Source organism: Centroberyx affinis, unplaced genomic scaffold, assembly GCF_046629955.1.
Source record: "Centroberyx affinis isolate AG114_WGS23_722 - 3 ecotype Tasmania unplaced genomic scaffold, CSIRO-AGI_Caff_v1 ptg004359l_1, whole genome shotgun sequence".
Taxonomy (NCBI): Eukaryota; Metazoa; Chordata; class Actinopteri; order Beryciformes; family Berycidae; genus Centroberyx; species Centroberyx affinis.
In genome coordinates this window covers 83,762-104,278 of record NW_027282055.1, presented here as the reverse complement: position 1 = coordinate 104,278, position 20,517 = coordinate 83,762, and the positions used below count along the sequence as shown (strand labels likewise).

Here is a 20,517-nt window from a genome sequence, read left to right as displayed (position 1 = left end):
TTGCTACTGTTGCTCCATCACTAGTTGCTTGTCCATTGGTTAACTCGTTCAATTGCAGCTAATTATTACACTGGTTTATGCCTATGCAGTGAAGACTTCCATTTCTAGTGACACACAGTCAATCATTAATGCCATTCAGAAGATAAACTCTGCTGCAAGAATAAACCACACCAAAAACAGCATCGGTACGGCAAAGGACTGCTCGATAAAATTCCTGCTTTTCCTTTTGTAAAAAATTTAGCCATTTTCTAAATTTGATTAATGTAGGCTACCTTTAAGACTGACAGGATAGGATAGGATATACTGATAGACTTCAGTGTTTTTTCCCTTTGCAGTTAATATTGATGTGCTGTAATCATGGAAACCGAGGGTGGCATTGCTGTTATTGACATCGGATGCAGTTCCATAGGAGGTACGTTTATTTTTTGCTTTGTTTTGTGTCTGTTTTGTTTTTCTGTTTATAATGGGTTTTTTTTAAAATTCAGATAATAAACACATTACAAACATAAGGTGTAGATTTGCATATACAAGGTAAACAAATGGACCCAATCAGGGGGTACAGACAATAGAATAAACATATAGGTGACATCATGGGCATAGGAAGCACGGGGGATTGGGGGGACATGTCCCCTCCATGTGCTTCAAATCCCCCTCAAAAAGCAAGGACGCTGTTGGGCAGGACAGACTGAAATTCCCCAATCCTCGAAGGTCCCATAGTCAAATGTAATAAAAAGCCAGTCAATAATCACACAATAAGACCCCAGGTTTTTATTTCGCCAGATAATAAAATTTTTCCTGCTGGGCTAATCTTCATAATAATAAAGTTTGCATGCTGTAACTATTTTTATATCACAAATGAATGAAGTTAACCAGTTAATTATATTATTATTACTCCTAACACTCCAAAATGCATGGATATACTGTAATCCTCTAGGGGATTGTCTCCCCTGTCCCTAGAGGACTATTTTTTTAACACTCAATAATAAATTAACTCAATAACAAATTAACTATTTTATTAATAATTGTCATCAAAAGTTCAAACTTCATACAAATCTCCCCAATGGCCTGAACAATTCTCTTGACAAATTTCAATACAATATAATGCACCATTGGTGAGATATGGGTCCAAATGGACATTAATTTAGGCTTGCAGCCTAACCCGGCTTTTATGCCCAAGGTGTTGGGGTCCTGCTCCCCAATTGACTTGGTATCATTTTATCCTCCTCCGTTCTCCTCCCAGGAGAATCAACGGTTGCATATGCTTTGTCCAGTGTGGGCCTTACGGATCTACTTGGACAGAACAAAAAATGTTAGAAAAAGCAAACAGCTGTTTGTGTCGTGGGCAATGTGTCGTGGGCAATGTCTCACACAGGGAAGTCTGTTTCTGAGCAGCATCTTTCCCATTGGATTGTAGGGGCTTGGCCTACAGTACCAAGGGCCCGCAGCTGCCTGAGGGCCTGCGTGCACATTCTACCAGAGGTCTTTCCACCTCATGGGCTCTATTCAGAGGGGTCCCAATTCAGGATATATGTGCAGCGGCGAGTTGGGCCTCACCACATACATTTGCAAAGTTCTATAAACTTGATGTTACAGCCCTTTCTGTGGCTCATTCTGTGCTAAGTGTAAGGTCTTCAGTGGTTCAGGGTCCCCCGTATAATATATCACATGGGACAGTTGGTCTTCAGAATAGGCCTGCCTTGCAATCAGGGAGTCAGTATTTTCCCAATGTGAGACACAAAAAGGAATGCTATGAAAGAGAACTTTGGGTTATTTACATAACCTGGTTCTCTGAGTGTCTCACCAGACCATTAATCAGAGAAGCAGGTTATGTAAATAACCTGAATAACGAATATGTTATGTACACAGTCAAGCTAGTGTTTGGTGACCATCAATTTAGGTAAGTGGGCTACTGTGGCTACTGAAATGGGGGAAGTAATATTAGCTAACTTTATTCTTCACCATATTGGATGGCTTGCATCTTGTCTAAAATGTTGCTTTTCATGCTCATTTTGGCTTTTTGTATGTACTTACTTTATAATTAACATGTTTTCAAGCTAAAGCTGGTGTTGATGCAGTGCAGTTAGTTGGGAGGAAAAAACTAGGCCTACATAAACACTGTACCAACAGTCACATGAGATCTGTCATTTATTTAGCATCTGAGTCATTCTTTATTTATTTTCAGATAGCCTTTTTAAAAGTTGCTAGAATTGTACAGCTGTTTTTGAAAATAAAAAATAGAGGACTAAATGGCAGAGATGTAGATTAATTAATTCGTTTAATTTAATCTTTATTGCAGACTCATGGTCTATAGAAAAGAAAAAAGAAATTAATATTCATATTCCTTTATAAATATTACAAAATGTGGTTCTCTGTGAGAAAACTGTTATTTGTTGATTGGCTAACAGAATAATATGCCACTCTTGTTTCAGCATATCAAACCACCAAAATTGAAGTGCCAAAGAAGAACCGCCAAGTGGAACCAAAGAGCAGTCAGATGGCAGAAGACACCAAAGAGGCTCCACCAGAGGTTAGTGGGCTAGTAAGGTTTATCTCCAAGTCAAATATTCTCATCAGAGGAATGTCTTCAGCTTCAGTTTGTGTTTAATTTGGAGGATCACCTAGGATCACCTACCTGATCTTCAAAGCTGCTTGGGGAATTTGAACCAGCAACCATCCAGTCAGAAGCCTGTTTCTCTAACATTTAGGGTACCGCTGCCCACACTGATCAAAAAAAGAAAATGTTATATCACTATGACTGATCAATACAGTTACTTGTGTGTTTTTAGCAGCAACGTGTCACAGTCTGTCTAATGAGTGCGGCCTTCTTCGGTGCCCTGGGATCATCTTTTCTGTACGGATACAATCTGTCTGTTGTCAGTGCTCCTACTGTGGTGAGTCAAACCAAAACCAAACCACCAGGCAAACAATCATGTGTTTTCCTATGTATAATCTGCAATACAGCACATTTTTAGTACTTTTGAAAATGTATTTTACGTTCAGTTCACTGGACTGAAAATTCACATTACCACCCAGTAACAATCATATAGATATATCATTCTCATATAGATAAATTTGGCATATATATCAGCCATATGGATAAATTTGACTATTGCAATTCCAAAGGATTTAATTTAGGTCATAAACAATGTTAAAAAAATAATGTATGCATGTGTGAAATCAACATATAATGTGGAGGCAAAACAAATGAACTATCCATCTCTTTATGCTGCATTTGTCATTAAATACAGCTAACTTTCAGCAGGATTTCCTTTCTCCCTTTCTGTTTTTCTGCAGTATATAACGAACTTTCAGAACAAGACGTGGCTGGAGAGGTACGGGATGTCCATTGGAACTGAGATGGCCACTTTGCTCTGGTCCATCACCGTCTCCATATTGGCTATCGGGGGGCTACTTGGAGCAATTGTTGTCAAATTCCTTGTCAGAGTCCTTGGAAGGTAAGTGAGACAAGCTGGAGGACAGGAGGAGACGTTAAGAAAGTTTATTGATGCTTCCAGCCTGCAGTTATAGTGTATTTGCCCATAGGGAAGGTCATTGCTCCATTTGAGAGATGAGGGACTAGAAAAATAGATAATGGGCACACAGAGCAGGTTATATATTGTCATACTATTTCTGCACTGTGTTTTAACTCTTATGTTTTACATGATTTCTAAACTGTCTGTTTTAAATGTATCTGTTTTTCTCTCACTCTGTATTTTACCTTAATCTGTCTTTTCCTCTATTGTAAAGCATTTTCAGCTGCATTTTATGTACAAAAGGTGCTAGATAAATAAAATTGTATTATTTATTATTACTAAGTTAATGGAAGTGACTACATTTTGTCTTCCCTAAAGGGATTAAAATGACATTATATATGGTACTATATGGTGCCATATGGTGCTTTATGGGCAATGAAACAATAAGAAATAAAAGCCAATGAAATAAACAATAAAAAGAAACACTGGACTTGAATTTAAAAACAGGGTTACAGAAGAATAAAAATGGCAGTTGCAACAGTAATAGTTAAAAAAAATAATAATATAAGGATGACATATGGATCCGCATTGGAGCCCAATCCACACTCATCAAACTCTGCCAGCTGTCTCTTGTCTCTTGTCTCTCCAACATGAGGTAGTAAAAACACACTACAGGTTGATTGTTAATGACTCTCTTTCTTTGTTTCTGTTCACTTCTCTTTTACGCTCCTCCTCACTTCAGGAGGGGCTCCTTGATCCTGAATAACAGCTTTGCCTTGATCGCTGCTCTGCTGCTGGCCTTGGGGGAGACGGCCCGCTCCTTCGAGATGCTCATCATCGGCCGTCTTATCATGGGGATCCACTCCGGTGAGGGTTTCTGCTGTTAGCCCTTTCTTTTAACCTTGTAAGCTGATGAAGAACATATCCATACTAATGTCAGAAACAACCTGGGGGAGTACTTCCAGGATGAGCTCTTTTCGCAACAGAAAGCAGTGGGGTTTATGGGAAATGTGGTCTTAATTTTGAGAAACACAAACACAAACAATCCAAACAAATAAACCAAGGCTAGCAACCATCTCATCCATGGTCTCATTTGTTTCTGGTAATTATACAGAGATATCACAATCAATTTGACAATGATTGTAACCTGTGTAACTTCAAATTATCCCGTAGTGAGGGACCTCCCAGATTGGTAGTAGGCCTACCAGTTGTCTTGATATAGTCTCATTTGTTACAGTAATTGTACCAAAGTGTCAAAATTAACTTGACAATGATACATTGATGTTTAGAAATGCGACACATACAGTAGCGCCTTTCTTTACTTTTTTTACTTTTACTTTTGTTTCTTTTGTCAGGGACCATGTACAAAAACATTCATCTCAGACTTGTGACTTTCATGTCGTTCTGTATCTTTCCCCTGCAGGTATCGCTCTCAGTGCCCTTCCAATGTACCTGGGAGAGATTTCTCCGAAACACATCAGAGGCTTCATTGGCCAGTTCCACGGAATCCTGATTAATGTGGGCGTGTTCACTGGACAGGTGTTGGGACTACCTGACTTACTTGGACAGGTAAGTGCTGTGAGACACTTGATATGGGAGTTCATACACTTTTTACGACATACTTTTTACTATATAACCTTTTCGCATATATATTTTGATATTTCTGGCTTTGATGTGTTGGAGACAGACAGTAGACAAGATATTTGATTCAGTTTTGAAGTTTATTTATCCATTTATTCTGCGTGTCGTCTCTGGTTGCGGTGTGACTGCAGGAGTCCAGATGGAACTTCCTGTTTGCTTTCCTGGCATTTCCTGCGCTGCTGCAGCTGAGTGTGCTGCCCTTCCTCCCCGAGTCGCCCCGCTACCTGCTGCTGGAGAAGAAGGATGAGGCCGGCGCAGAAAAAGGTATACCGCCTTACTAATGTCTAATGTCCCGGGCCGTTCTGTGTGGGGGTTTGCGTGGGTTTCCTCGTGGCGCTTCGCTTTCCTCCCATAGTGCAAAGACATGTGGATCGGAGGCTCTAAATTTCCCATAGGGATGAATGTGAGTCTGCGACCTGTCCAGGGTGTTTCCCTGCCTACCCCTGCTGGGATAGGCTCCTGCCCCCTGTGACACCAGAGAGGATTAAGGATTAAGGTGGAGAAAATGAATGAATGAATGAATGAATGAATGAATGAATGAATGAAAAATGAACATGTCTACTAGCTACAACATATACAATGGCACACAAGCATACATTCATAAATGTATTTGCAATATACAGACATATCTATGTATCAAAATCTGCCATCTGATTATTGAATAACACAAGGTCGGTTCTTCAAATGTTAGAATGTCAAGTCACTCAACCTGCCAGCTGTTTAAAACTCTGGTATTCATCTTGTACTTTATGATGATTATTACCTCCACCAACAGAGTTGGACAGGGGTTATGTTTTCACCCCATTCCATCTGTTTGTCTGTTTGTTTGTCTGTTAGCAGGACATCCCAAAAGTTATCAATGGATTTGAACAAAACTTTGTGGAAATATTGGTCATGGGGCAAGGAAGAACTGAACAGCCCTAATGGAAACTGAACAGATATAGAGCTGATTGGCGACGTGATGCTCTCATAATCGGCTAAAATGCTTAAGCTAGGATTTGAACAGGCAGATCTCATGTCCCATTTCAGCTACAGTCATGAAAATGTGTTTCCTGATGTGAAACAAGTTGGTAATGTGGCATGGAAGAAATTATTAACTTTTGGTGAAAATCCGAACTGGGATGGAACTGGCATATCTTGACAACTGCATAGCGTTGGCGGAGGTATGTGCTCTACTGAGTGCCATCCAGGTGCTATTTGGTTTGATCATAAGATTCGAACTGTGTTTGTTCCAGCCTTCAGGAGGTTCCTGGGGAAGGAGGATGTGTCCCGGGAGCTGGAGGCGGTCCGGGCCGAGAGCCGAAACAACCTGCAGGTCATCTCCGTCCTGCAGCTGCTGAGGAGCCCAGCCGTCCGCTGGCAGGTCACCACCATCATCATCACCATGGCCTGCTACCAGCTCTGTGGCCTCAACACTGTAAGATGTTCTTCAACTCCTCAATATTCCTCTTCACAAGGTCCTGTAAAATGCATGACGTCTGTGTTGCATTTTTGTTAACAGCTCTTTTTCTACACCAATGAGATCCTGATTGACGCTGGCATTACAAAGAGCTTGGTGCCATACATTGCTCTGTGCACAGGCGGCATAGAAATTATTTCTTCTGTTGTCTCAGTGAGTATGACAAAGCTTTTTAGAAGAGGCAGAGATACCAATTTCTCCACAGACAGTAGTCTCAATAGACCAGAATGCAGTGTGGCTACAGCTTGCATCTTTGTGCTGGAAAAACTCACTATACTATCTATTCTGGGAAACGTACACAAAATAACTCTTTTTTTCTGTTTGTCCAGGGTCTTCTGATTGAGCGAGTCGGACGAAGACCCCTGCTCATATTTGGTTTCTCTGGAATGGCGGTGGGCTTTAGTGCTCTAACTGTGTTCCTCAATTTGCAGGTACAGAAAATAGTTATTTTTGCAATTCAAGACACATACACACACACTTACACATGCCTGTGAACACTCACACACATGCACATACACATACACACTTTCTATGAAGGCCGGGTTTCTGATGGTGCCATCCTGACAGATTTCAGGTGTGGCCCGGTATGTAGGTGTTTCCACACTTCCACACTTACACACACACACACACACACACACACACACACACACACACACACACACACGCACACGCACACACACCAAGGACAAAAATTATACTGAACTTTTTCCGCACCTTGTACAATGATCATCCTTCTGGACAGTAATCATTCTCTGTGGGACATACTGTATTTATTTATTTATTTATTTTTACATATTTCATCCATATGCTGCTGTTTGCACTATGTTTTTTTGCGCTATGTTTTGCACTGTGTTGTTCGTTGTTTATTGTCTTGTCTTGTTTTCATCTTGTCTTATCTTACTGTTACATATTGATGACTAATGGCTGTTTCATTAAGTCATCCTGTCTTTCCCACAGGACCGAGTGTCATGGATGCCCTACCTAAGCTTTGCCTGTATACTGGCTTCCATCGCCTCTTTTGCTCTCGGTCCAGGTAATGATGTTGATTCCCATTTTTTTTTTGTCACTCCTGCTCAAATGTTAACAGAATTGAGTGTGTTTGCAAAATCATATCGTAAAGAGAGCAAGTACATGCTGAAATTAGCCGCACTGCTATGTCGTGTAAACACTGTTTCCCATTTGCTGTTGGTTTTTGATAGCACAAGGGATAGTTATGTAAAAAAAACCCTATGTATTGTGTTTCTCCTCTTCCAGCTGGGATTGTTTTTATTCTCATCAGCGAACTGTTTGATCAGTCCTACCAACCTGCTGCCTTCATGATTGGTGGTACGGTGTTATGGCTGTCCAACTTCACAGTGGGCCTGATGTTCCCTTTCCTTCAGGTGCGTGTGTGTGTGTGTGTGTGTGTGTGTGTGAAAGAGAGAGAGAGAGAGAGAGAGAGAGAGAGAGAGAGAGAGAGAGAGATAAGGAGACAGCTTATTATTTCTCACTGCTTTCAAAGTGCTCATTCCTCCTTTGTAACGCTTTAATTGTAATTGGTCGTAATGACTGGTGACAAATTGATATTAGATGTAATTTTTTTTACTAATGCTGAATGTTTAAAGGATAATTCTTAATTAAATTATAATAATGCCACACAAATGCAAAATGTAGCCTTGGATGTAATGTGGGTCAATGTGATTTGTTTTGTAATTGTTTTGGGATTGTTTTGTTTTGTATTTCTCTGTCAAATCAAATGAAATTAACAACGATTTAAGATAAATGGTTATATTTGCTCAAATTTGAAATGTCAAAATGGCTCCTGTGACTCTTACTATTCAGGTTATTGTTTCAGTGTTGGCTGTATTTGCTTAAATACCATATTATTGATTGCTTCCAGTAATACATAGAAATTATTGATGTGATAGTGTGACTTCATTTTACATTTGATGGAAGTGCAGTCTGTGTCTTCATGAATGGTTTAATTGATTGAATTGATTAAAAGCTGGTAGCTTTAATAGCTTGGTATTTTATGTGTGCAAAATATATTTCACTGCATCTATTGACATCAACTGTTTTAACTGTCTGATTTATGTTTAGTTTTTCTAACCATTTGATTGTTGTGTTTGTGCAGGAGGCGCTGAAAGCCTATGTCTTCCTGGTGTTTGTGGTGGTGTGTACCCTGGGAGCGCTGTATCTCTACTTCTTTCTCCCTGAAACCAAAAACAAAACCTTTGTGGACATCAGCCAAAGCTTTTCGAAAAAAAGATTTCCTCTGATGTGCAGCCAGATGGGGAGACTGAACTGTCCGTCACTCCGAAGACTCAAAAAGAACATTAGTATATTGAGAAGTCATGGATGTGCTTCACATGGTGCGTAACTTCTGAATCAAAGACATTGGATTGGGTATCTAATATGGAAATGCCATTTAGAGTTTGGTTTGAACATACAGTATGTAATGGGTGCCATCTGGAGGCCTTTCACCCTGTCTGCACTACTGCTGGGATATTGCGTTTATGTGTTCTGCATGGCAACTGATTGGGTTAAAATGCACATCATGTACTCACAGAGGTGGGGACAACGGGTCACATGACGTGGACTCGTGTCAGACTCAAGTCACAATTTTAATTTGCTTGAGGACTTGACTTGATGCATGAAGAGAATACTTGGAGACTTGGATTCTGGTGACTTTGGACTTGACTTTGATGACTTGAAAAGGTTTCTAAAGTCTTGACGAACAATCTTGTGTTTGTGTAAATGAGATTTGTTCCACCAGACAACTGAATTTAAATTCTGTTTTCTGAATTTGTATGGAATGATTGAATTTATTGAAGTTTAAACTGAGTATAGAAATCAAACTCATGATGCTCTTACCAAGTTTTTATGCTATTAACACAATATTGTATTTAAAAGTCCTAGATATTTTGTTTTAAAGATATTAAATTGATACGACTCTTGATTTGTTCTGACTTGACTTAGTGTTCTACATATAGACTTGAGACTCGGTGAATGAATTTTGTTCATGACCTTTGTTACATGTCATCTACTCTCTTGCTGTCTCTCTTTCTGTCTCTCTTTCCTTATTGTATAGCCTACTGTGTAGTGAAATTGTTAGAAAAATCTTTCAAAAGAGGTTATTTCACTCTGTGGGATCAGGGTGGATAAAGCAACATGAGCTCATTCTGAAAGGTGAGATCAAGAGCTACATGGCCATGAAAAAGGAAATATGGACACATGATACAAGGACAGGACCGAAAGGTGCCATGGGTACATTCATGCTTTTGTTCAAAATAATGTGTTTTATTTAAACTAATTTTAGGCTTAAGTCATGTTGATCGTTTGACTGTTTGGACCTGTGGATCTTGGCAGTGTTAGACTAGATCAACATTTGATTTGATGTCTTCTTGTGCCATGTAACAGATAATCAATAACACTGTAAAATAAACAAATATTTCAAATGTTACCTTTAAATAACGATTTGAAACGTTTCCAAAAGCAGGAAGGAGAAAACTAACTCTCATTATTCCCAAGCTGGGTGTGGGTGCCTGTACATTCTGACTGGACTGATAACGTTAATATTAACTTTTTAACTATTATATTTATATAATAAATATATATAAATATTTTCAAAGCAGGAAAAGGACTCGTCCTGAGGAGGAGCAGGGACAGTTTGGACCAGAGGAGCTACTAAGCAGTAAAACAGAGCAGATAATGTAACAGTGTCAAAGGCTAGTAATGTAACGATGTAAAGATACAGGAGAAACTGACAGTGCAGAGAGATGTAGCGGGGCAGAGGGGCAGAAAAGCAGATTTCTCTGTAAAAGAGTCTCATTTCTATTCTTCTGTACCTCGTAGACAGGACAACAGCAAGCAACAAACAGAACAGTGTATGTTATGTTTGACAGAAAGTACTTGAAAGACAACATTTTAGATATATACAGGTTAGGTATTTGTTTGACAAATGGAACTATTTAAAATGGAGTACATTAGATATTTTTTCAGTCATCCAGGTAATGGGTAATCCTTTATTGATAATAACATATATATATATATATATTGACAATAGAGAATACAAGAATAAAAAGGCATTTAGCCAGCAGCCAGTGCAGAGATGATGCACAAAGACGCACATGCGCTGCCTGTGATAGGCTTTTTACTCCCAGTCCCAACCCTTTGGCTTTGTTAAGACGAGTAAAGAAGAATAAACCGTGTTTAATTCCAACAAAACCTTGCAGTATTTACTTATTTGCCGATTGTCTTTCTTTCTTGGTTTTGGAAATAAAACACCACCCTTGGCCAGGCCCAAAGAGTATTTGCTCTGTGCGAATTTGGACCCAGGTGAAATCTGGTGATTATTTGATGACCCCTGCTGTACAACATGGGAACTGGAAATATCAGTTGTATGACAATTCATGGAAGAAAGCAACCTAATGAGAGCGACGATCATGAAGTCTTCATAAAAACTACATTTCCCATGAGTCTTAGCGGTGTACATAGGAGTGACAAAGGCTGTGATTGCTGGGTGGACAGACAAGCTTCTCTCGTGTGTAGTTCGAGTTGAAAATCTTGAATTTAGCGTGTGATTGTTAGCTTTACTCTTCATCGTATTAACATGGCAAAGTGTTTACAAAACAGGATTTCACTTAACTCTGCGGGGCAATGAGACTGACATTACTTTAGCTAGTAGCTACGGTTAGCTCAACCTTGTTTTGGTGACATACACTTAACTTACAACTAATTTGGTAAACGGTGCACCTGTATTTAGCTTTATGGTCATCATCACTTTGCTGGAGTTATTTAACTTTATGAATTTATCGCTCCCCTGAAGGAGTGAGCTTGCGTTGTTTGCTAGCTGCAGGTAGCTAGCTACAGTAGTCGGTTAGCTTGGTTAGTTCCTCCTCTGCCAGTATGCGGCTTGTCATTGTGCTGGTATGCAGCCTGGCACTGGCTGCGATGGGACAGCAGGACGACGACTGGATCGACCCGTACGATATGCTCAATTACGATGCAAGCACCAAAACCATGAGGAAGCCTGCAGAGGTGAGGTGCGCTTAATCTGCAGAGGAACCTGTTCACAGATTAGTTAGTTAGCCTGCATGCCCCAATCTGTACTAGCCAGGTTGACCACATTTATCTTCTGACAGTGAATATGTTTGCCTCACAGCCCATCAACTATCCCAATGTGCCAACAAAAAGAAGAGAATACAGTCAGGACTCCGGTCAAGTGGAGCTGACAACGTGCAACAACCAAGTGGTGGAGCTACAAAAAGAGGTTAGTGGTTTTGGGATTTTGTTGACACTTTCTCGTAGACTGGGAAGTCCTCAGAGTTTTATGGCTGGTCACAAACCAATGAATAAGGTGTACAGCGCCCCGACTGTGCTAGAACATGCAATGGTGATTCAATCCTTTATAAAATATTTAATTGCTGTCAAATTTGAATTATGTTCCTGAATTCCTGCCACGTGACTTTAAAGCGTCAACAAAAACGGGCATTACAGGAAGTAGTCACTACAAACATAGACACCTGAGCAGCAGATTTAAACAAAGCGTATAAGACCTTACAACACATACATAAAAATAAATAAAAATAAACTCTGGAAAACAAAAAGAGAAATTCCCCTAATGGTAAAAGCATCACAAACATGTGTTCTCCATCAGATTGACGATCAAAAGAAGAAGGTTGCGTTCATCTCACAGCAGCCTACATGCAATCCGGTGTTCAAGCGATTCCTCACCAGGCTCCTGAAGGAAATGGAAAGAGTTGGTCTGGTGGGTTTTCATTTCCCATTTATGTTTTATGATGTATGTGATTTGTAATGCAACGTTTGCTAATGTTGAATGCATTTTACCAAACCTACATTGCCATCTTTACATCATGAGAACCTCAATCGAAGTAAGTCTCTGTCTCAGTTGTAATATCCTTACTGATTATAACTGTAATTAAATTCTGTTCATTCGTTAGATCACACACAGTAGTATCTAGCACAGTACAGTAGAAAACAGCATTGCACTTGTAAACAAAGCCTCACTCTGGCAACCTGCCCCCTTTTCTCCCCAGCCCACTGAGCAGAACGACATCCTGTATGATGCCAAAGTGAGACTGTCCAGACAAGCCGTGACAGAGATCCGGAAGCTTCTGGAGGGTGAAGAGAGCTGGAGAACGGGGGCTCTGGACGATGCCGTCAGCCAGATCCTGGTGGATTTCAGAGCACATGACCGCGAGATCTGGCGGTGGCATTTTGAGGACACCTTCGGCGTGGAGATTGACACGGTCTTGAAGGTAAGCTCACTCTGTATTTGTATTCTCTCTAATTCCGTACCGCTGTGTTCTTACTGTATGTCTGTGTATATCTGTATGTATTCAAAGAGGGAGAACATGTGGGTTGCATTGGTTTTTGTGTTTGGGTCCTCCAGAGATGCTCACAAGTCACGTAATGCAAGTCCAAGTCAAGTCTCGAGTCACAAGTCGTCAGAGTGATGCGCAACATAAAAAATAAAAAACACTTCAAACATTTTATTAAATGCAACAATTGAAGCATTGAAGATGCACAACTCTTGTTCTCAGTAAAACTAACTTTATTCAACTTTCAAAAAGACATGCTTAAAAAGGTCATTAACATTTCAGCCCATTGTAAGGCTTTGTCAGAATACATTAAATGCAACAATGCCATTCTTTTACAGACGCTCATTGTTCATGAGTCACTAATCTAGAGTCTGAGTTGAGTCTGAAGTCAGTTTGTGTATGACTTAAGTGTGACTTGAGTGCGAGTCGCAAACTCGAGTCCCTGGTGTCGTCAGAGAGAAAATGTACCTGCCTAACATGTCTGAAGACAAAAAGTCGACATATGGAATAGCCTGGGGTGGAGAAACAATCTGTTGATCCCATTTACCCTCCGCTGGGAAGCATGACAAGTTGCCTGAATAGCAACTAAAGATGTCAAAGTTGTTTAATATACATGCAAACAGCCTTTTAAACTCCAGATGAAGTGCAGCTCTGTTTCAGCACCAGTGACACTCAGATGGCCCACTTCAGTATGTTGTTTTTAATGATTTTGATGTGTATTTTGTGCTGCATGCTGATGTTTGTTTCCCATCCCAGGTTTCTCCCATTTTTCACCTTGTGCATCCAGTTAAGTTGTATTGTATTCTCTCTACTTGTCTTCCAGATAGGTCTGTTTGTTATGATCATAGTGGCCATCATCTGCACTCAGCTGTGGTCAGTGGTCTCCTGGTTTGTCCAGTTCAGGAGAATGTTCGCCATCTGCTTCTTCATCAGTATTGTCTGGAACTGGTTCTATCTGTACAAGGTAAACACATCTCTTTGAGTGTGCTCGCTCTTTTGAGCCTTCATTGAATGCTTTCTTTTAGACAAATAATGTGTATGTAATGCTAATATCTTTCTGTCAGATTGCCTTTGCTGAGCACCAAAACAACATTGTGAAGCTAGATAGCTTCAACGACAAATGCACTGGAGTGAGGAAAATTGACTGGACTGATAGCTTGAAGGGTAAGCCAGTCACAAGTGTATAACATAAAATACACATGGTAACAGTCGTGATGATCACGATCTTGTCTGTGTTTAAACTAGTGCTGAAAGGATTAGTTGATTAATTGATTAGTTAATTGACCGAAAATTCATAGATTATAATCTTGATAATTGATTAATCAGTTTAGTCATTTATCAAGTAAAAATACTAAACATTTGCTGGTTACAGCTTCCCAAATGCAAAGATTTGCTTGCTTTCCTCTGTTGCATATTATATAAAATTAATACTTTGGTTGTTTTGGCTGCTGGTCAGACTAAGTAAGTAATTGGAAGAATCACTTTTGACTTTTAACTTGATGGACATTTGTTGTTGACTAAACGATTAATTGGAAAAAAAAAAAAATAGAAAAACATACATTTCAGAAACAGTGAAACTGAAATCATTAATAATACACTCATAGATCATAGATGCCAGACGTACACTATATTTGGTTGGTATTTGAGTTATTTCTGCTGAAACGTGGCACTTTGATCCCCGCATTGCAGAGTGGGTCAGGAGCACCTGGACTCTTCAGGACGACCCCTGTAAGAGATACTATGAGGTCCTCATGGTCAACCCCATCCTGCTGGTCCCCCCAACCAAGGTAAGTCACTGTGTTGGTGTGCACGTGGTTGAGTTCATGTATGAGATATGTAGAGCAGACTATCGAACACAGGACATGGTCCAGTTAGAAGTTTTGCCATTAATGTACATTTTTAAAGCTTCAAAACATACGAAAGTATGTATAATAAGAACTCAAGTGTTTTTTTTCCCACGGCGCCGCTAAGGGCATCACAAGGCAAATTCAGGTCAGGCAGTCAGTCAGTCATCTGTCGCTTCGTGAGATGATACGCTTCGTCAGATGGCCTCTAGAGGGCATCTTTGACTGTAAGATGCAGTGTTTCCTATACAGTGGCACAAAATCAAAACTTGGTCAATGTACAGAAATTGATCCAAATCGATCTCTAATGCGCCTGATTTCACATCACGTCATGTGTGTCATTTTGAGATGGACAGACAGCAGACCAGCAGCATTGTACTCCAGTCTCCCGGTGTGAAAACAGAAGTGAAACTTCAGACTTGCCAGTGTTAGTGATGGTATTTGTAAACAGTAGCTTGATAACTCATCTTCTGCCGCCCTACAAACTTTAATGGTAGGTAATGTTATTACTTTGTGGTATTTAAGTAACGGTAGTGGAATTAGGTCATTTAACTGATAACCGTGTTGCAGTGCTTCAGTGCATAGAATTCAACTGAATTGAACGCACGCGCCATGGGTCTGTACAGGATCTCTACTTGTTTTCCTGTTGATAGGCATTTCTTGAGGAATGAGAGCATTTCATTATACAGTAAACATAATGAAAGGCCCTAATTCAACACACAAGCAGTGTTTTAGCAAGTGAAGTGTGTATATTGAAATGTCATACAGCTACATCCTACACTTTCCTCTCTGTTTAGGCCATAGCAGTCACATTCACAACCTTCATCACAGAGCCGCTGAAGCATTTTGGGCAGGGGATCAGTGAGTTCCTGCGGGCGCTCCTGAAGGACCTGCCAGTCACCCTGCAGATCCCTGTTCTTCTCACTATCGTGCTCTCCATTCTGGTAAGGATCTGTGATAAATCACGATTCACATACAAACAAATACAATGAGAGGACACCACCATTCGATTAGTGAGTGTCTGACAATGTGTTTGTGTCAGTGGAGATTCAGAATGGAGGGAGGGGGCATACGTTATGTAATTGCCAAACATGGAGAATATAATGTAAAGATAGACCTTGTGTCCTCTTTTGTTATTAATTTGAGTGCAGAAGATGCATATCATTCCCTGTTTTGGTTAATTCGTACCCTCATTTTCATTCTTTTAATAATTTGTGTGAACAAATTAATTCAACAAGTTAATAAAATGTGCACATATCTTTACAGCGTGTTTGATTTAGCTCCTTTAACTGATTTCACTCAGTTGAATTTACTTGATTGCACTGATTGTAGTTTAATTAACATGATATTTAGTTGAATAAAGATATATTTAGTTGAATCAGGGTTTAGATAAGGTATAATGGGTGGACTTGTTGATTACATTTTACTACAGGTAGTCTTACTTCAGGATGAGTGAGTTCTCAAGGCATTACCTACTAACAGTACTGTCATGCAGCACTGCAAATGTAATTATTAGAAGAAACAACTAACATACTGAGAGCTAATGGGCTATATATCGTCAATATGCAGACTGGAGGGATGTTATAGAGTATTAATCAGGTCTCTAACACAAAGTGTCAGAAAAGGGCTTGGTGTGGTTACACTGGCTGTATACTGTATTATCAACTTACAGTCTGTGCACATTTTATATCTATGCACACACTTTTTAGGCAGTTGGAGTTTGTGTTTTGTTGTGAGCACGAGTTAATGCTTTTTTAATAAATTTTTTGGCTACTAAATGGCCTCTGCTGGGCTCCGTTGCCAGGCTGTCAGTATTGGTGAATTTATTTTTCTCTTCCACAGGTGGTCATGTATGGCAGTGTGCAGGCAGCCTTCCAGCATGGCATCACTGCACCGCTACGCGGCGGCCGAAGGGAGCCCCCTCCTCCACCGGTGGAACAGCCCCCGCCTCAGCCTCCACGCCTGAGGATCGAGGACTGTGACCACTTAGCGGGGGGCGACGCACCTCAACGTGTCCCACGACCCCGAGCCAACCAGGGCCGAGCAGACAGGCCCCAGGTTCGTCAGCGGGGGCCCAACAGAGCCAGGGAAGGGCCAGCCAGGGTGTTTGTAGAGACCCTGCGGACTGCCAACCCGCCCTACAGCGGGGATGAGGCAGACGCCGCGCGGGGGGAGGAAGGTCCTGACGCAGAGCAGCTAGAGAGCCTCTCTGCCACCGACAGCGACCCTCAGATTGAGGGAGATTCAGACGACCAGCAGGAGACGCAGGAGGAGCTAATAGGAGCTAGTGCTAGAAATGTGGGTGGGGACCGGCGGGCGAGGCACAGTGAAGCCAAAGCTAACTCACCCGCAGCTAAAGCCAAACCCACTAAACTGAATGCAAACTCATCTCAAGCAAAAGCTAAACCTTTGACGGGGAACGCAAACGTGTCTCAAGATAAATGCAACAGAGACAGTGTGGCGTCCAAATCTCAGCCAAATAACAGAGTGGCTCAGAGTCCAGCAGGGAGTCGACCTTCACAAACCGCAGCAGGGAGAGATGCTCAGGTGAGTTCTATTTAAAATAGATACCGCAACATTTTCTTGTATCATACAAATACTGATATCAGACTTTAGACCTAAGCGCTCTTTAACTGTGATAAAAGACATTTAAGGTACCCTTTTGTTCTTTTTAATGCTTCAGCGTTGTACATGCATTAATGGGATGATGATTCAGATGCTACATAAATTGGTAAATAACTATTGTGGATCTTATTGTTATGGCATATTTTTTCCATTTGGTATCTCTCCAATGCTTTTACCATTGTGTTTTGATGATAGCTTGTCTGGTCCTTATGCATGTGTGTAGCCAGTAAAATTAGGATTTTATAGTTCTATATGTTTAATATATCTATCCGGAAGGCATGTTTTTGTTTTTGAGTCACCACATCATACATCTTAACATTCTCTCAATTGGTATAGATAGCATGAATCGTCAGCGCAGTGGTTCTTAGCCGGGATGCCGTGGCATACTGGTGTGAACTTAGGCAAGCGATGAGATGATGCCCAAATGCAAAGAAAATCAATAGAAAACCAAATTATTTGCTTGACTTCATTAAAAGCTTATGAAATTGAAACTTCATTAAAAATACTTTTTAGCCGCCAAAGCTTTTCGCTCCATGACCAGAGGCATTTTATGTTCAGCTACCTCCTCTTGTATGAATATAATTGTAATATTAAAGGATAATTCCGGAAAATACTTGAAGCTCAACAGTGAAGAAAGTGATGAAATTTTGAACACTATCGCCATGATGGAAAAAAATTAGGAAAATAAGGCCCAGGTTGAAAATAAGCAGATTTGACAGTTGATCTATAACTTAGCTTAACCTGAGCTTTATGGCACTTACTCTCGTTGTTCTATCCTGACTAGATCCTTGCTTGTGTTGTATTAAAATCTCATGTGTACGTCGCTTTCGATAAAAGCGTCTGCCAAATGGGAAATTGTAAATTGTAAATAACGATCTACCTTGGAATTTTGTGTCATGGCAATAAAATGTTTAGTTAAGTGAATCAGGTGTGCCACAGCAATAAAGAAGGTTGAGTACCACTGTATACGGGTAAATCCACACCATGAATTTTTATTACCATTTGAAGGCTTGTAGCAGCAAATAACACATAATCCTAACTCAGTCTATAATGTAATACAACTAAATGTAACAAAGCTGGTAGTGTAATTATCAGCCGACAATGTGCTGCAATCTCCAAATGTAATGGCACTTCACTTATTTCACTATTTACCCAATCAATACATAATTGGCTGAATAATGTAATAACATTCTGAAATGTCTGTAAATATCGCTTACGACATGGCTCATTATTAGTATTGTGTTATTGGCTGCTACAAGGTGTTTCAGTGTGAATATGAAGGCAAATGTTTTCCTTTTAATATATTTGGATGTAAACTCTCTCTGCAGGTCCTGGAAGCCGCGGCTGAAGACAGGACATCCTCTGTCTCAGTGGAACATGTTGAAACTGTTGGGATTTCTGTCCAGGAGACAGAGCCCACATCGCTGTCATGATAGGCTGCTTGTTCGTCGCTCAAAGCGGTGCAAATCACCTCAGCAGTGTTTTGGGTGCCTTGAGGACATCGCTTTCGTAATCATGACACTGAAATGTAATTTTGGACTTTGTAATTTTACGGGGTGTGATGAGCACAATTTCTTTATGCTGTTTTTTACAGGAGGGTATTTTTATGGTATTGTTATTATTAATAATTGTTTTGATATTTTGGGTGTTGAATTATGGTGCAATGTTGGTCTGAATAAATAAATCTACATAATCCTGCTTTGTTACAAAATGTCCCTAAGAATTTGAAAGCTAAATGTATTACAAAAATAAATAAATAATAGGAATTACATATGATTAAATTGTATCTTTTGGATGTTCTATGGTGCACTAATGCTTCATTTCAGCACACAATATATCAGACACCACTGGTCCGATTTTGACTAAACTTGGACGGATGATACATTTTGGCACTGTGTTCTGGTGTTCAAAAACATTACACTGTTTGGCCTCTTGGGGGCACTATAATTAAAGGAAAAATATTCTAACCTTGGAAGGCCCTAACTCCAACTCTGTTGTCCAATTGAGACAAAACTTGCTGCACACATCCAGCTATCCATGCAAATTTCACTGATTGAGGGTGCTGTACTTAAAGGTCCACATTTTTAACTGAAAGTGAAAACTCAGACACAACTGGTAAAAACTTGAAACTTGGATGGATCATGTATCTTGCCACTGATTTGCCCAAGGGGTGTCATAATTCATGGGGGGTGACATGCTTACTTGTCTGTAATGTTTTGTCCAGTTTTGTTCATGATGGGTGGAGAAGAATCGTAATGGTCTGATAGTGGTGTTGGTTAGGCACACAACTATAACTATAACTATTTTCTAGTGGCTCATGTTCACAGGGTGCTGACAGAGTTATTCTGTGTCATAACCATAATAGGTGGTTACAGGTACAAATTAGGACTGGTACAATCAAAAGAATTCATTACAATCTAAACAAGGAAAAAACAAACAAATGCGCTTCCCCCAACTTTGATTGGGTGCTCTGCAACAAACCAATCACCCTTACCCTAAAGGAAAACTAGAGCAGCCTGGGCGGCATCCCAACTGTGTAAAAAGACTGGATTTGATTAGTTTTCTTTTCATAGGAGCAATGCGAATTCACTTTGGCCTGATTTTGCTGGCCTTCCTCACAGCATCTGAACTTTGTTGTACCATCCTAAAAGAACTAGTGAGGGCCAGTTGATCACTCCTATGTGTTGCAGTAACAAACAAGTTGACATTGTAAATAACCTGGTTATAGGGACTTGCCACTGTGCAGGGGAAAAGATGGTATGTCGGATAACCAGAAAAATTGCTTGTTAGCAGTTAGTGATTCCTCACTGGAATGGGTGCTGGCTCTACTGTTGTTTGTTTTACTATGTTGAATGCTAGCCTCCTAGCTGAAAAGCTTGAGTAAAAACAAAGGATGATGCAAATTAATACTAAAAAAAAAAAAAAATCAGTGCTTGATTTGTAATTACTGTAGTCAAATATTAGCATGACATTTTACATTTTTGGCCCTCTCAAAGGTGGGTAGGAAACTTTATTTTTGTATTATTTGGTGACAGTTTCAAATGGTCTGAGAGAAGATCAGCCCTGCCTCTGCTTTCAGGCTCTCCAAAATCTCCATGTATGTATGTAGGCCAATCAGGAGAGCTCTCTGTGAGGAGACGGCCTGCCTGTCA

The 20,517-nt window shown here is 40.2% G+C and overlaps 2 protein-coding genes across 2 annotated transcripts; both read left to right on the top strand.

Annotated features, from left to right (window-relative positions):
• Positions 1-357: 357 nt before the first annotated feature.
• Positions 358-9,336, top strand: LOC139664706 (solute carrier family 2, facilitated glucose transporter member 9-like). Its single transcript, XM_071543639.1, has 14 exons — positions 358-412; positions 2,430-2,527; positions 2,787-2,891; positions 3,295-3,455; positions 4,216-4,340; positions 4,897-5,042; positions 5,246-5,378; positions 6,350-6,531; positions 6,616-6,726; positions 6,903-7,004; positions 7,531-7,606; positions 7,828-7,955; positions 8,687-8,858; positions 9,329-9,336. The coding sequence occupies exons 1-14, from the start codon at positions 358-360 to the stop codon at positions 9,334-9,336; spliced, it is 1,602 nt and encodes a 533-aa protein (XP_071399740.1).
• Positions 9,337-11,052: 1,716 nt separating this feature from the next.
• Positions 11,053-19,252, top strand: clcc1 (chloride channel CLIC-like 1). The gene is made up of 10 exons (XM_071543651.1): positions 11,053-11,592; positions 11,717-11,824; positions 12,212-12,322; positions 12,612-12,833; positions 13,720-13,860; positions 13,961-14,060; positions 14,586-14,683; positions 15,538-15,684; positions 16,583-17,287; positions 18,694-19,252. Exons 1-10 carry the CDS (start codon positions 11,461-11,463, stop codon positions 18,796-18,798), a joined length of 1,869 nt encoding a protein of 622 aa, XP_071399752.1. The 5' UTR covers positions 11,053-11,460; the 3' UTR covers positions 18,799-19,252.
• Positions 19,253-20,517: the final 1,265 nt, after the last annotated feature.

Excerpts from the sequence above, each read along its gene's own strand:
- LOC139664706 (XM_071543639.1), top strand. The coding sequence starts at position 358 with ATGGAAACCGAGGGTGGCATTGCTGTTATTGACATCGGATGCAGTTCC. Across the intron at positions 2,528-2,786 it reads CCAAAGAGGCTCCACCAGAG|CAGCAACGTGTCACAGTCTG; the intron begins GTTAGTGGGCTA and ends GTGTGTTTTTAG. Across the intron at positions 2,892-3,294 it reads TTGTCAGTGCTCCTACTGTG|TATATAACGAACTTTCAGAA; the intron begins GTGAGTCAAACC and ends GTTTTTCTGCAG.
- clcc1 (XM_071543651.1), top strand. The coding sequence starts at position 11,461 with ATGCGGCTTGTCATTGTGCTGGTATGCAGCCTGGCACTGGCTGCGATG. Across the intron at positions 12,834-13,719 it reads AGATTGACACGGTCTTGAAG|ATAGGTCTGTTTGTTATGAT; the intron begins GTAAGCTCACTC and ends CTTGTCTTCCAG. Across the intron at positions 15,685-16,582 it reads CTATCGTGCTCTCCATTCTG|GTGGTCATGTATGGCAGTGT; the intron begins GTAAGGATCTGT and ends TCTCTTCCACAG.